Source organism: Dioscorea cayenensis, chromosome 10 (genome assembly GCF_009730915.1).
Source record: "Dioscorea cayenensis subsp. rotundata cultivar TDr96_F1 chromosome 10, TDr96_F1_v2_PseudoChromosome.rev07_lg8_w22 25.fasta, whole genome shotgun sequence".
NCBI lineage: Eukaryota > Viridiplantae > Streptophyta > Magnoliopsida > Dioscoreales > Dioscoreaceae > Dioscorea > Dioscorea cayenensis.
The window spans coordinates 2,214,521-2,228,764 of NC_052480.1; the positions used below are offsets into that span (position 1 = coordinate 2,214,521).

Below are 14,244 nucleotides of genomic sequence, written 5' to 3' on the forward strand. Positions count from 1 at the left end.
ATTGTCGAAGACTGTATGGAGCGATTGATCCACCGTATTATTAGTATCAGGGTTGTTTTGTTGCTGTGGCCTGGCGACGATGTAAGGTACATACAAACCTATTCCGAATCACCATGGCGCCTCGACCACCACGAGAGCCTTTACCAATTACACCCACGAGAAGCTGTTGTTAGATCTGAGGACACAACGGGCAATAGAGTGGGGATTTAGAAGACAGCGGGACGCGAGCATAATAAACAAGATTGTGCATTCGCCTATAACTCGTATTGCAGCCTTCACCGGGTTTTGGATCTTGAGGGTAGCCCTGAAGATATGATGATCGTAACTCATTCGCGTAAAGACGGCGCTGGCCGTGAACTAATGGCTTGTAAATATCTATCTCATCCAATGTGATTACGGATGTGGACGAGGGCTGTATTTGATGCACTTGATTTGGGGTTGTAAATAAATATTCTTACATTCCAAAACACGGAGATATTATTTTCATTTCTATATGTCAATCGGATATCTCCTAAATTGCAGATTCAACATTACCATTGGATAATATCCGCTCCATACTATCACAAAGGTCTATGATCACACATCCTCGAAGAAGCCAATCAGATACTTGGCATCCTTCGAGTCCGTGGATTCGCGCGAGGTTCTAATTTTTTGGTTCGTGAGTATATGGATCAAAAAATCGCTACAAAACATAGTTCTACATCCAACTTTTGTGGAGGTAAAGGATGAGATTGTTCAAAGTTAATCGTTAGATGTAAGCATGTTGACGTTTTACAAGACAAATCCTTCGAATGTTATAAGTAAGTATCATCGCGAGGTGAACATCAATGAGTGTCATGTACCAACGAAACGTCGTAAGAGATTTAATAACGGTCATGTGTAGGTATATGGCGAGGATTAGGATTTGGAATGGCGGTGGCTAAGGTTTAACCTATAGCTCTGAAGTTGGCTATATCGGGTTCTATAAGTCTGTGTGTTATATCAAAAGCCTCAGCTTATGCTACTAGCCTCTTATAATTTTATATAAACCCATTACACTTCTATCACACAACCGATGTGGTACTATATTTCCAACACCTCCCTCAAGTTCAACTCTGACCTGAGTAGACTTGTACACTATATGTCTCTGTGGTGTCCTATATATTATGAGGTAATATTACACGTGATTCTATACCATATCACTGTTCCAATTATATTGCTCCAGACTATGTAAGACAGTGAGAAATATTTTGTATATCTCATTAGTAAAGTGAGTGTCATATGTTCAGTAATAGTTATAGTTTTTACCAATATGGCCCATTAACCAAATATAAACTATAACATATTCATCAGAATGTAAAGATGTTTAATCACAGCCAGGCTGGCGGTCACTTGGTTCAGCAGTTTTTGATGGGCGAACAGGCCCATCAGCGCCACTGCCGAACTCAACCAACAGCAGAGGGCAGGTCCTGGAATCCCTCGCGATTTGAGTCGCGACCGCCTGGCGCCGACGCGGTTCCATACCGTGCCGTATTTAAAATGACCAGCCAGCCGAGCGCCTCGAACGACCGCAGTCGGGCACCATTCAACGTGATGGTTCCCAGCACGGTTCCCCATCACTGCCCGTCGGCATCGCGAACACCGCAGATTCTTAAACAGCGAGGTTCCATCCACTGAGTGAAACCACAGCACCACATGTGCAGCGAACCTCTTTCACCGAGATATGAACAGTCCTCCTCATTTGCCGAAGTTGTGCAATTCTTCCTTGTTTGCGTATCAACCTCGTCACATCTGCTGGTGATATGCCACAGACATTTTGTTGCGGGACACGATTTGTTCGCCAGATACTGGCGGTAAACCCAGCCGATATTGAAAGACCGAGTGGCATGGCACCGACCGGGCGAACAATGATACACCATTTGCACAGCACGTTTATCTTCGGCGTCAATCGCAGTCTCATTGCGTTGATCCCGAACCTCCGGTCCGCGATCACGACCTGAACGGAACGAGCCTGAAGGCATGCAGCGTGAAATACACAGTGCATCAGCCCCTGTCCACCAGCCCAACCGCGGCGCAGGCTGAGAACGACAGACTGTTTATCTGATTATCATGATCTCCTTCTCCATCTAGACCAACTTGAAGGGAGGAAGTTTGCTCAAGATTCTTCTGCACCAGATTTGCTGTCTTAGATCATTCGTTAGAGTTAGTTTCATTGCTTCAATCTCCCAGCAGATGTTAGTCGCTGATTTGAATTGGCAAAGCTTACAATTGTTCGATAGTCCATCAACGCGAACGACAGGATCATTCTTTTGCGCCGCGCAATGCGGCCATTTCAATAATGCCGCCACCATTTATTAAACTTTGTCGTGCCAATGCGTTGATTTCCGTTGTCTATCGCATATGTGGATGCAGCAGCTTGAAAATTGGGTGCATGAAACTAAGCTGCTTTGAGCAGCAATTATGTAGGGCTCCATACATGCATGAGTCCTCAACCTAGAAATCCAAAACCACATTAGTTACCTAAAGCATCTCTCTCAGTATACACGAAGAAAAAGTGTTTATTTGCATTCAAATGTTGAATTCAAAAGTTCATGTGTGGCATAGGATCATAAATAGCATGCCATTGCACTTGTGCAAAAGAAGGAATTGATCGAAATCCCGTTACCAATGGTTCACTAGTTGATGGACCCCAACATCAACTGAACAGACATAAGCTTTTGCCAATTTCCAAATCCAATGACTTGTAGCATCATGTCCTCTTGTATATACCCTTTTTTTAGGAGGATTGGAAGCAGTAGGTGGCAAGCTAAGCTCAATAGCGATTGGTCTAAGACTGCCAAATCTGGTGCAGAAGAATATTGTTCTTGAAGCATAAACTTTCCTCCCCTTCAAAGAGTTGATCTTTTTTACAAATGGAAGAAGGAGATCATGATAATCAAGAATAAACAATCTATCATTCTCCATCGCCTGCACCATGAGTTACAAACAAGTAGATAAGAACAATGCACCAAATAATATTATGCTATTTCACATGTATCTTTGCATACCTCTTCAAGGCTCATTCCGTTCAAATCATGCTCTATACAATCCTTAGTTATTGCCGACTCTGGAGGACCATAAACTGCAGGATCCAACTTGCTAATTATAGGGAACTCCTGCATTGATAAACTCGAAATAAGCATTACTGTATGCAAATGAAGATTATATCAAACATTTATTCATGATGTCAATTTACACCATACCCTCAGTCTTTCAATATCAACTGGGTTTACACCAGCTAAAGTCTGGCGGGCAAATTCATTGTCCCGCAACCAAGAAAAACTGTCCCCTGTGGACAACATATCACCAATAGATATGTGACGAGTTTAGTACACAAAACAAGGAGAGAATTTAACAACTTCAGCAAATGGGAGACTGATGCTATAGTATCTCAGTGAAAAAGAGGTTTGCTCTTGCACATATGAAAGTAGCTGTAAGACTTACTCGATATGATAGATGGAACCTCATATTTTAGAAATCTTTCACCGATATTCATGATACTTGACAGTATTGATGGGAGCAAAAGCTTGGTGGTTGCTTTAGGTTCATCACGTTGGAGTAGTACCCCGACTTTGTATAGCTGGTCGATGTCAGAGAAGCACTCGAACTGTTTGTCAGTTTTAGAAAGTACAGCTTTTAGGGCTGGTATCAGATTGTGAAGTAATGCTCTTAAAGCTCCAGAAGAAAATGTGGTCTGCTTGACTTCCTCAAATGCCTCATCGCGAGGGACATATATAGGATGAGGCTTCTCTACCCTACCCTCTGCTGTTGGATCTGATTGAAGTTCAACACAATGGCACTGATAAGACTTATATTCATACATCAAAAATATTACTTTTCTGAATTGAAGCTTGATAGAGGGCCACCGAGTACAAACAAAAGCTTCTGAAATTTAATGGTTAAAAAAAACATCTTTTGATTACTGTTAGAATTATGTTATAGTTTATATTTGGTTAATGGGCCATATTGGCCCATACTACAAAACCCTAATATTTCTCTATATATATCCTTGTACTCCTTTACTAATGAGATATACAAACTATTTCTCCTATCTTCACATGGTACCAGAGCAATATAGTGGAACCATCGATATGGTATAAGTCCATGTGTGTATGACCTCCATGTATGTAGGACCTCTGAGACACAAGTAGTGTACAAGTCTATGCAAGGTCGACGAGTTGAACTTGAGGGAGGGTGTTGGAAATATAGTACCACATCGGTTGTGTGATAGAAGTGCAATGGGTTTATATATAGGTATAGAGGTTGAGCCACTAAGTCTTGAGACTTTTTTGATATAAGACCCCTAAGCCCATATAGAACCAATATAGGGCCCACTAGAGCTATGGGTTAAACCTTAGCCGCCGCCACCGCCATTCCAAATCCTAGCCTTCCACCCACCGCCGCCACCTCTACCGCCAGCCGTTATTCATCTCTTGACGTTTTCGTTGGTCTATGGGCACCTAGTGATGTTCCCCAGCCCTCACCAGTGATGCCCTTGTCTTGTTGCTGAAGGATTTGTCTTGTCGTCGTCATGTCTTCGTCTCATGATTCTTTAGTTAAGAATCTCCATTGTACCTCACAAAAGTTGGATGTGAGGAACTATGTTTTTTGGGCACAGAGTTTTGAGCAGTTCCTTATGCCTCATAAGAAACCGTCGTACCTCACGGCAGATCCGACGGACTCGAAGGATGCCAAGTATGCTGATTGGCTTGCTGAGGATGTTGTAGTGCGCTCATGGTTGACCAGTAGTATGGAGCCAGATATTGTCCGAATTGTGGTAATGTTGACTACTGCAAAGGCAATTTGGGAGATGTGCAGATTGACATATGGAAATGAAAATAATATCTCCCGTGTTTTTGAGTTGTATGAGCAACTGTTTACAACCCGTCAAGTCAATCGTACCGCCCTCAGTTCTTCACTCACATCCGTAGTCTGTTGGATGAGATAGATATTTACCAGCCATTAGTTCTTGATCTGGCCACCCTTCGTCTTTACCGGAATGAAGTCTAGCCATCGTGACATCTTCCGGCCCCTCGAGATGCGAAAACCAGGTGAAGGGCTCTATTCTGAGTTATGGGCGAATGCCTGATCTTGTTGCTTATTATGCTCGCGTGCTTCGCCTGTCTTCTAAATCCACATCTCTATCGGGCCTGTCAGTGTCCTCCGATCGACCGCTCTGCTAGCTTCGCTAGGGTGTGAGGTAAAGGCTCCTCTCGTGGTGGTCGAGGAGCCGGCCATGGTGATTCTCGAATAGGTTGTGTACTCTTCTCGCCGACGGCCGGCCACACCGAGGATCGCTGGGATAAGTACGTCGCCCGGCAGCTGCCAATGCTAGTACCGAGGCTGGATCCGCCACTCACTCTAGTGCTCGACAGCTTTGTTACTATCTCGTGTCGACTTTGCACAATTCCCAAAGATAGCATACAAGACGACTGGCCCTCACACCACGCCTCTTCTTCCGCTTTCCTCAAGTAATGCCTTCTTGCTTCCGTGTGACTGCCTTAATTATCGACTGGGACTCTTTCTCACATGATGCTGTACAAAACCTTTCCAAAAATCTTTCTGCTCTATTTTTTTGTTCTATGGCAATCGCGATGGGACGATCGTGTAGTGTCCGGAGAGGGAGTTGTGCGAGCTTCCTCTCACCTTAAAACTAAATGATGTTCTTTACGCACTGAATCCCTCGTCAACTTGCTATCCGCTTCTGCGATCACCAAACATTTGAATCAGTAGTGTAACATTTTTTCCCTTTTCACTCGTATTTTTTTCGTGATCTCGCAGCCCAAGGAAGAGGATTGGTTTAGGCCGTAATCGAGGTGACGACGTGTATACGTTGGTGCATGATGATATTACTCGTGGTTTAGCAAAGATCTATTTCCCGACCCGAGTCATCACTCATATGGCACTCGTAGATCGGGTCACCCTTCTCTTAGTCGCCTTCAGAAACTCTGCCTTGGATTCGGCTCGATCTGCTTCAATGTGAGTCGTGTCATTTGGGTAAACATCATCGTGTACCTTTTAAACGCTTTCTACTCTAGTTTCTAGTCGGTCGTTATTTGATTTAGTTCATCGTGATGTTTGGGGACCTTCTAAGGCGCGGCTATTTCTGGTCATCACTATTATGTTGTGTTTGTTGATGATTTTTTTCCCGAGTGTCTTGGGTATATTTATTAAAAAGACCGTCGGTCTATTGCTGATGTCCTTCAAAAATTCATTTTGGAAATAAAAAATAAATTTTCCATTGTTCTCAAATGTCTTCGCACCGATAACGCTTTTAGAATTTGTCTCTTCGTCAGAATTCTTTATGCAGGCCCTTCGATGATTATTCATCAAACCACCCGTCCCACACACCTCTCAACAAAACGGAGTAGTCAAAAGAAAGCATCGTCACATCTTTCGATGTTACATGCACTCTCTCGTAGAGCGAATGCTCCTACGTGATTTCGTGGTCTAATGCTATCTCGATCGCAGCTATCTTATTAATCGATGCCTGCTCAGACCCTTAGGGAGAGGTTCCTTTACGCCGCCTTCTACCTAATATCGAGTTGTTTCACCCTTATCCTCGTGTTTTCGGGTCGCGTTGGTTTTGCTCAGATTTAACTTCTAGTTTGATAGAGTCAACAACGCTTAAAAAGTAGTCTTTTGCTGGATCCCGCAGCGATACGCAGCTGTTTTCATCCGGACTAGTCGGAAGTAGTTTTATGCTCATGGATGTCACGCGTCGACGCCACCGCATACCAAACCGCCCTCCCGCCCCTTCCACGACCATGCAGATCCGCCTCGATCTTCTCATCGCCTCGAAAGATACTCGCTCTTTCTACTAAACATCCCATCCCCTTTTTAGTCTTATGATATCAGCCCGTCGCACATTTTGCTTCTTTCCTCGTTCGCTAAGTCATTCCCCGTGAACTCGAGCGACGACGCTTAGTTTCAATTAACGGCAAACTGCACGATAAGGAAATGGAAGCTTTCTACTGATCTCGCATCGGACAGTTGCGCGCTCGCCGACGCCAAGATCGTTATCGTCGGCATGGGTCTCTTTATCAAACATAAAGTGGATGGTGCAGCTGATCGCTACAAAGCCCGGGCAGGGTCCTGTGGTCTTTACTCAAACTCTACGGTGTTGATTATGTCGAGACTTTTTCACCAGTTGCTTGTATGAATCGATCATGGGCACTCTATCAACTTGATGTGAAGAAGTCTCAGCCATCGCCATTAAGTTGACAGAGTGTCCATGATCGATTCATAGCTACCGATGAGAATGCGAATGGAATTCAGATCGAGCAACAAAGCGAAAAAGTCTCGCGATAATCAACACCATAAGTCCGAGTAAAAACCACGGGCCACTAACCGGGCTTTGAGCGATCAACCTGCACTCATCCGCTTTGTGCTCGCAGAGAAGACCCACTGCATAGCGACGACGCTGGCATCAGCAGGGCGCAGGCAAGCGCCCATGTACCACGAGATCTCAAGGCTTCCATTTCTCGATCCATCGCCGCTTTGCTATCGGGAAGCAAACGCGCATCCCTCGGTAGTTCCCTCGGAATCGACTCACAGACAAGGAAAAGAGCAAATGTGCGGAAGGACGCGAAGATTATCATAAGAAACAAAAAGGGAGATGGGATGTTTAGTACAAGAACGACTACCTTTACGAAAGGCAATGGGAAGATCAAGAGACAGATCTGCATGGTCCAGGGAGAGGACCTGGAGGCGGAGCTCTGCGGTGACACGCTACGCCGATGATAAACGCGACATCCATAGAGACAAAAATACTTCGACTAGCTCGGATGAAACAACCGGCATCCACGTCGGTGCGGGAATAACCAACAAAAATACATTTAAGCGCACGCGGGCGCAACTTGTCCAAACTAGGAGTTAAATCCTAAACAAAAGGTCCCAGAGTCAATAATCCAGGAACTGTCCCTGGAAGCAAGAAAGGCATTACTTGAGAAAAACGAAGAAGAGATCGTGGTGATGACGCACAGGCCCTATAGTCACTGGAACCGCGAAAGTCACCGAGAGATAGCTGACAAATTGTTTAACACTAGAAGTGGGTGGCATGATCGACCACCCTGTGATTAGCATCGGCCACCGCCGGCGACCATGCTTATCCCAACAACGATCCTCATGTGATCCGGGCCGCCGATGTAAGGTACACACAAACCTATTCCGAGAATCACCACCGCCGCCTCCTCGACCACCACGAGAGAGCCTTTTACCACCACGCCCACGAAAGCTAGCAAAGCGGATCGATCGGATGACATAACGGGCATGGAGACGTGGATGTAGAAGATAGCGGCATCGCCAAAGATAAACAGCTAAAGCAAGATCGTGCATTCTCTCGAACTCATAATCAGAGCCCTTCACCCGGTTTTTGCATCTCAAGAGGAGCCCCGGAAAGATATGCGATAATCGCAACTTCATTCCGAACGATGACGGTGGCCAGACTAAGAACTAATGGTCAGTAAATATCCACCATCCAATGAGCTACTGGATGTGAGTGAAGAACCGAGGGGCGGTACGATCGCTTTGACTGGGTCATGAACAGCTGCTCATACAACTCAAAAACACGAGAGATATTATTTTCATTTCCATATGTCAATATGCACATCTCCCAAATTGCCTTTACAGTAGTCAATATCACCACACTTCGGGCAATATCTAGCTCCATACTACCGGTCAACCATGAGCACATCTGCAGAGATCCTCGTGAGCCAATCGACGATACTTGGCATCCTTCGAGTCCGCATGGATCGGCGTGAGTAGGATGACGATTTCTTTATGAGCCCATAAGGGAACTGCCAAAACTCGCGCCTAAAAACATAGTTCCTTCCATCCAACTTTTACGTAGGATGACAATGCGAGATTCTTAACTAAAAAAATCATGAAAGCGTAAGACATGACGACTGACTAAAGACAAATGCTTCAAACAACAAGACAAGGGCATCACTAGTAAGGGTGGTCGAGAACATCACGGGTGCCCATGACCAACGAGAACTGCAAGAGATGAACGGCTAGCTGGTGGTAAAAAGTGCGGCGGTGGGATGGAAGACTAGAGTTTGGAGTGAGCGGTGGCGGTGGCGGTGGCGGTGCGCGGGTCATGCTGCGGGTGACTAGGGTTTAACTTAGAGCTCTAGTGCCATTTGAAGATAGGAGAAATAATTTGTATATATCATTAATAAAGGAGTACAAGGATATATATAGAGAAATACTAGGGTTTTGTGGTATGGACCCAATATGGCCCATTAACCAAATATAAACTATAGCATAACTCTAACAAACACAATGTAAAAAATTGATTAGCCAAGGTGAAGGAAAAGAGAAGCATGCAAGTATAAATCTGATAATTAACTATATATTAACAAATACAAGCGAAGTATGGAAAGTGTTATAACCATATAGACAAGACTAATCCATGCTTAAACCATTACTCCAAACATAAACTGAATTTCAAACAACTTGCAACAACAATTCTTTCAAAATATTTTTAACCACCCAGGAATACTTTGACTTCTCATTCAAGAGTTCCAGCTTTTTGTTACAGCTCCATATCATTGAAGAAAAGCTCAGGGATGAAACAGGACATTGAAATTAATATTAATAAACAATGCTCATAAGATACCACAATTTCCATATAAAAACGAAGAACATAAGATGCTTGAACACCACCATAAGGAAGAAAATACTTGATAGAAATGTCTAATTTCTAAAAAAGATAAATGAATCCATATATCACACAATAAAAAGTAAAACGGTAAAAAGAGAAGGATCTATCTTTGCACTTTAACAAAGACATACTTTTCTAAATTTTAGAATAAAGAAATTCAAAGATGTGAAAAAAAAACAGAATCACAAAGTTTCCCTACTGGCTCACAAACAACACATACGGAACGGAACAGTATATATGTCTTCAAAGCAAATAATCATCCATCAAAATCAAGGATTTTTTTCAAAGACGCAACAAAATTCCAAGAAACAAGTAATGGATCAGAAACAAACCAGGGTCGATCTCCTCACTGACGAGCTGAACAACGATCCCGCAGCCGATGCCATTAACAAAAGACTCCCATTGATCCTCGATCTTCTCCACCAGCTTTTCCTTCATCTTTTTTCGTATGTCAGAACCACCCTGACATCCAATTCATCCTTCGGCGACAAAGCAAGAGAATCACTATCACCCACAACAATGGCAGTCCCGACGCCCTTCTCGTCCCGGCTAATCACAGCCCGGACAGTGCGGCTAGCAGTGGTGCGACGGCGGCGGGCCAACAAGGGGAGCTGTGTTCTGGTTGTGATGCAATTGGAGAGCTTGAAAGTGGCGGAAACGAAGGCAGAGGCAGTGGTGGAGGGGTAGAGATTGGAGGTTTAGCTGAAAACATGGTGGATCTTGAGATCAACAGTGAGGTAGTGGGAGTGGAGAAGATCAAAGAGAAGCGGAAGATGTGGAGATTGAGAGCAATGGAGGAAGAGGTGTCTTGGCAATGGTGGTGGCCCTCAAGCTTGAGAGCTTGGGAGAGAGAGAGAGAGAAGCAATGGTCAATGGAGTCTTCGTCGATTGAGAGTGAGACGCAAAGCTTGCATCTTTGATGGCCACCTTTTTGAAGCAAAAAAATAGACAACCTTTTTTGTTTTCCTTTTTCTTTTTTCATGAAAGAAAAATTATTAATGTCTATATATAATATATACGAAATGTATGATATAATTTTTTCTTTTACATATAAGGTAGTTTATTATCTCATCTCCTTTGAACTTAGAGATCCGGGTTCGAATTCTAGTTATAAGTCGTCCATGTTGCTATAAAAAAATTTATATAAATGTATATATATATATTTATTAGAAGACCATTCATCTATGTACGTTCATAGATAAGAAATATATAGACATCCATTATCAGGCGTTAAATCTCTATCCAATTGCCAATATTGATAAACAGTAGTTTCTTATTTATAGACGTCCATAGAGGATGTTTTGTCTATATATTATATAAGTAACTTATTAAAATATTAAATAAAATAATATTTTTACTTTGTAGAATAAAAAAATTATCTTTTAATAAATTTTTCAGAGAAAATAGATTGCATGGTTGCTTGTGTAAAAATTGATTTTTTTTAATGTCTTGAACAATTATCATTTCTAAAAAATACTCCCTCCCATTCTATTAGTCCTACAAGAGTTAAGATTTTTAGTGACAATTTTTTTGTGTCACTCGGTTATTTTACCACAAATATTAGTTTTTTGTGTCAAAAGAGATAATAGACACTATTCTTTAACTTAATTGTGATAACTTATGTTTTTGTAGCAAATTTTTTTTTTGTGTCTAACGTTCATTACTAAAAGCATACATGAGAATGATGTGTAATTGTGACAATAAATATTGTTACCACTATAATTTTTTATTTGTTGTGATGAAAATATTCTCCATCACTTAACATATATTTTTTGTTACAACAATTTTGTCACAAAAAATTCAACCATTTAGTGCCCACTAAATATTGCCACTAAAATTAAATTTTTTAACAATGTTATTGGTTTTTTTATGCTTAAAAAGTTAACCGTCAAAATAGTTTGGATTAGTTGTGACATCTAATTATTTTGTCACTATTACAATTTCAATTGTGACAATTTAGTATCCATCACAATTATACATCTTACCTTTTGTGTCGATAATTTTGGTATAGATAAAATTCAAAAGATTTTTAAAATTAAATTTTAAGATAATTTTATCAAACAAAATTATTATTTACTTCAAAATAACCTATAAGATACTAAAAAATTTTGTTAATTAAACCAAAATATTAATCTATTAAAACATTTAAAAGTAACTATGTCCAAATACTAAATCATCATCATCGCATTGGTGTAGGCCCCGCCGTATCTACAATGCAAAGAAAAATATTCCATATATATATATCAATCATTTACCAAATAAACAACTATTTTTCACATAAAAATATCAAAAGTAACAAAGAAAATATTAAAAAACAGTGTAAAAACAGGCCTGGCTTTCTCCAATCTAGTTTTAATATACCAAGTAAATTATGTTTGTACTACAAAAATTACGTCATCATGATGTAACTATCAATCATTTTGTCACAAATATGAAGTTTTTTTGTGATAGAAAAATTAATTAACACTATTGTTTAAGTTAATTGTGATGATTTTTTGTCACTAAAACTATTATATTTTGTGATTATTTAGAATCTCTTACAATTAACTATTAATATACCTAAAGTATTGTAAATAATTTTTTCATTTGTTGTGATGAAAGTGTTCATCGCCTATGGTCATTTTATTTTTTTGTGATCACATTTTTGTCACAAAAAATTCAACTATTAATACCTACTAAATATTGTTACAAAAAAATCTAAAGTATGTTTAACATATTTTAGGATCAAATTCGATATGTGTGTCTATATATAAAATAAAAATAGATGTAAAAAAATATTATCCAAATTCATTGTTTTGTAAGTTGTTATTTTTTACCCAATCCTCAAAATTGATATTTAAAGAGATAGAAAACAAGTTTTTAATTTAGATCATACCTGGGTTTTATAATATTAGAGAAAGATTTTAAAAATTGAAATTAAATAGAAATTTACCAAATCTCACAAAATAAAATCTAAATAATATAATTTAAAAAAATTAAAATTTAAAAAGATATATATCCTCAATGAATTTAACATAAAAAAGTGATGTCTCGAGTGATTATGTGTCTATAGGGATCAATGGCGAGAGTTCAGATTCATTTGATTCGGAGAATTAAAGTGACTCAACTAGCTCTTGATGTAAAGGTACATATTATTGATAGCCACAATATTTGCTTATTTTTATTTTCTTAAATTCTTTTGCTTATTTTATGCAATGGATACGAGATAATTATTTTTTTTTATCTTTTTTAATCTTCAAAGTTAAGTTTATTTAATTTTTTCCCAATGATGATTGTTTGTTAGTGTTTTCTTTTCGATACTTTGAATCTTAGGTTCAGATTCATCATAGTAATATGTTATTTAGATTTTAATCATGTGATTTTTCTTTTTTCTTTTTTTTTTTTGATGATTTTTTATCTATTGAAAATCACAAAAGCCAAATGCAACATGTAACTTGTCTCAATTGGGAAGAAATAATATTGATATGAAAGTTGTAATTAAATTAAAAAAATTTTAATTTTTAAAATTATTTCATTAGATTCTTTTTTTTTCTTAAATGTGCAGAATAAACATCAAGGAAAGGGAATAACATTAAAGTCCCAACAAAGGAGTCAAATTCTAGCAAAAGTTGAGGCTGAAAAGTAAAAGAGAAGATTCAAATGCACAAAGGAGTACTTCATCTCCAAATTTAGGATAATTTTATAATTTTTTTAAAGGATAATTTTATAATTGTATTTTGGATATCAAAATTTCCAATTTTGTATAATCAAAATTTGAATTTTGTATATTTTGATTATATTCTTTATTTATTTTCATAATATATTGAATACTTTATTTGATTGTGTGACAATATTTTTGCTACTAAAAATTTGTCTTGAAAAAATATCTAAAATATAACTTTATATTTATCACAAATAATTAATTATATTAGTGAAAAATTAGCTTAACATAATTTTTATTTTAGTGACGATATTATATTTAAATTAATGATTTTATTTGTGACAATATAAACACATAACTATATCTCAAAGTAACATTAGTGATGAAGTATTGGTCACGAATAAAAATATTACTATTTTCAAAAACGTTTTGTCACTATTAAATTTTTTCAGAGTTAACAATTTTGTCACAATAAAATAGATTATTGTGACGGCTTCTTCGTCACAATTTATCATTTTTCTTGTGTTAACAAAATCGACAGAACTAAATAAATTATTGTGAGCACTTTATTGGTCACAATTAAATTTTTTTTGTGACAACAAAATTGACATAAATAAATAAGGTTATTGTAGCCATATCATTTTGTTACAAATATTAAATTTGTTAGTGTCATGAAATTGGTCACAAATATATGGAGTAATTGTGACCATTTATTTGAAATGGTCATTCTTGTATTAGCATCGGAAGTATTTGTGACAAGATGTGACGACTTCTAAAATTTGCTACTATTACTAACTGTGACTAAAATTATTATTTTTAGTGATAACTTTTGTAGCTAGTGTTTTTTTATACATCCATTTAAAAAACCTATCAAGCATTAGATAGTTTTTTTTTTCAATTTAACTTTTATTTTTAATAT

The 14,244-nt window shown here is 38.8% G+C and overlaps 1 protein-coding gene across 1 annotated transcript; it reads right to left on the reverse strand.

Moving 5' to 3' along the window:
• Positions 1-2,317: 2,317 nt before the first annotated feature.
• LOC120270667 (lipoxygenase 6, chloroplastic-like) lies at positions 2,318-10,503 on the reverse strand. Its single transcript, XM_039277733.1, has 6 exons — positions 10,018-10,503; positions 3,463-3,792; positions 3,222-3,307; positions 3,027-3,134; positions 2,645-2,946; positions 2,318-2,472 (listed from the first exon to the last, which is right to left on the reverse strand). The coding sequence occupies exons 1-6, from the start codon at positions 10,121-10,123 to the stop codon at positions 2,334-2,336; spliced, it is 1,071 nt and encodes a 356-aa protein (XP_039133667.1). The 5' UTR covers positions 10,124-10,503; the 3' UTR covers positions 2,318-2,333.
• Positions 10,504-14,244: the final 3,741 nt, after the last annotated feature.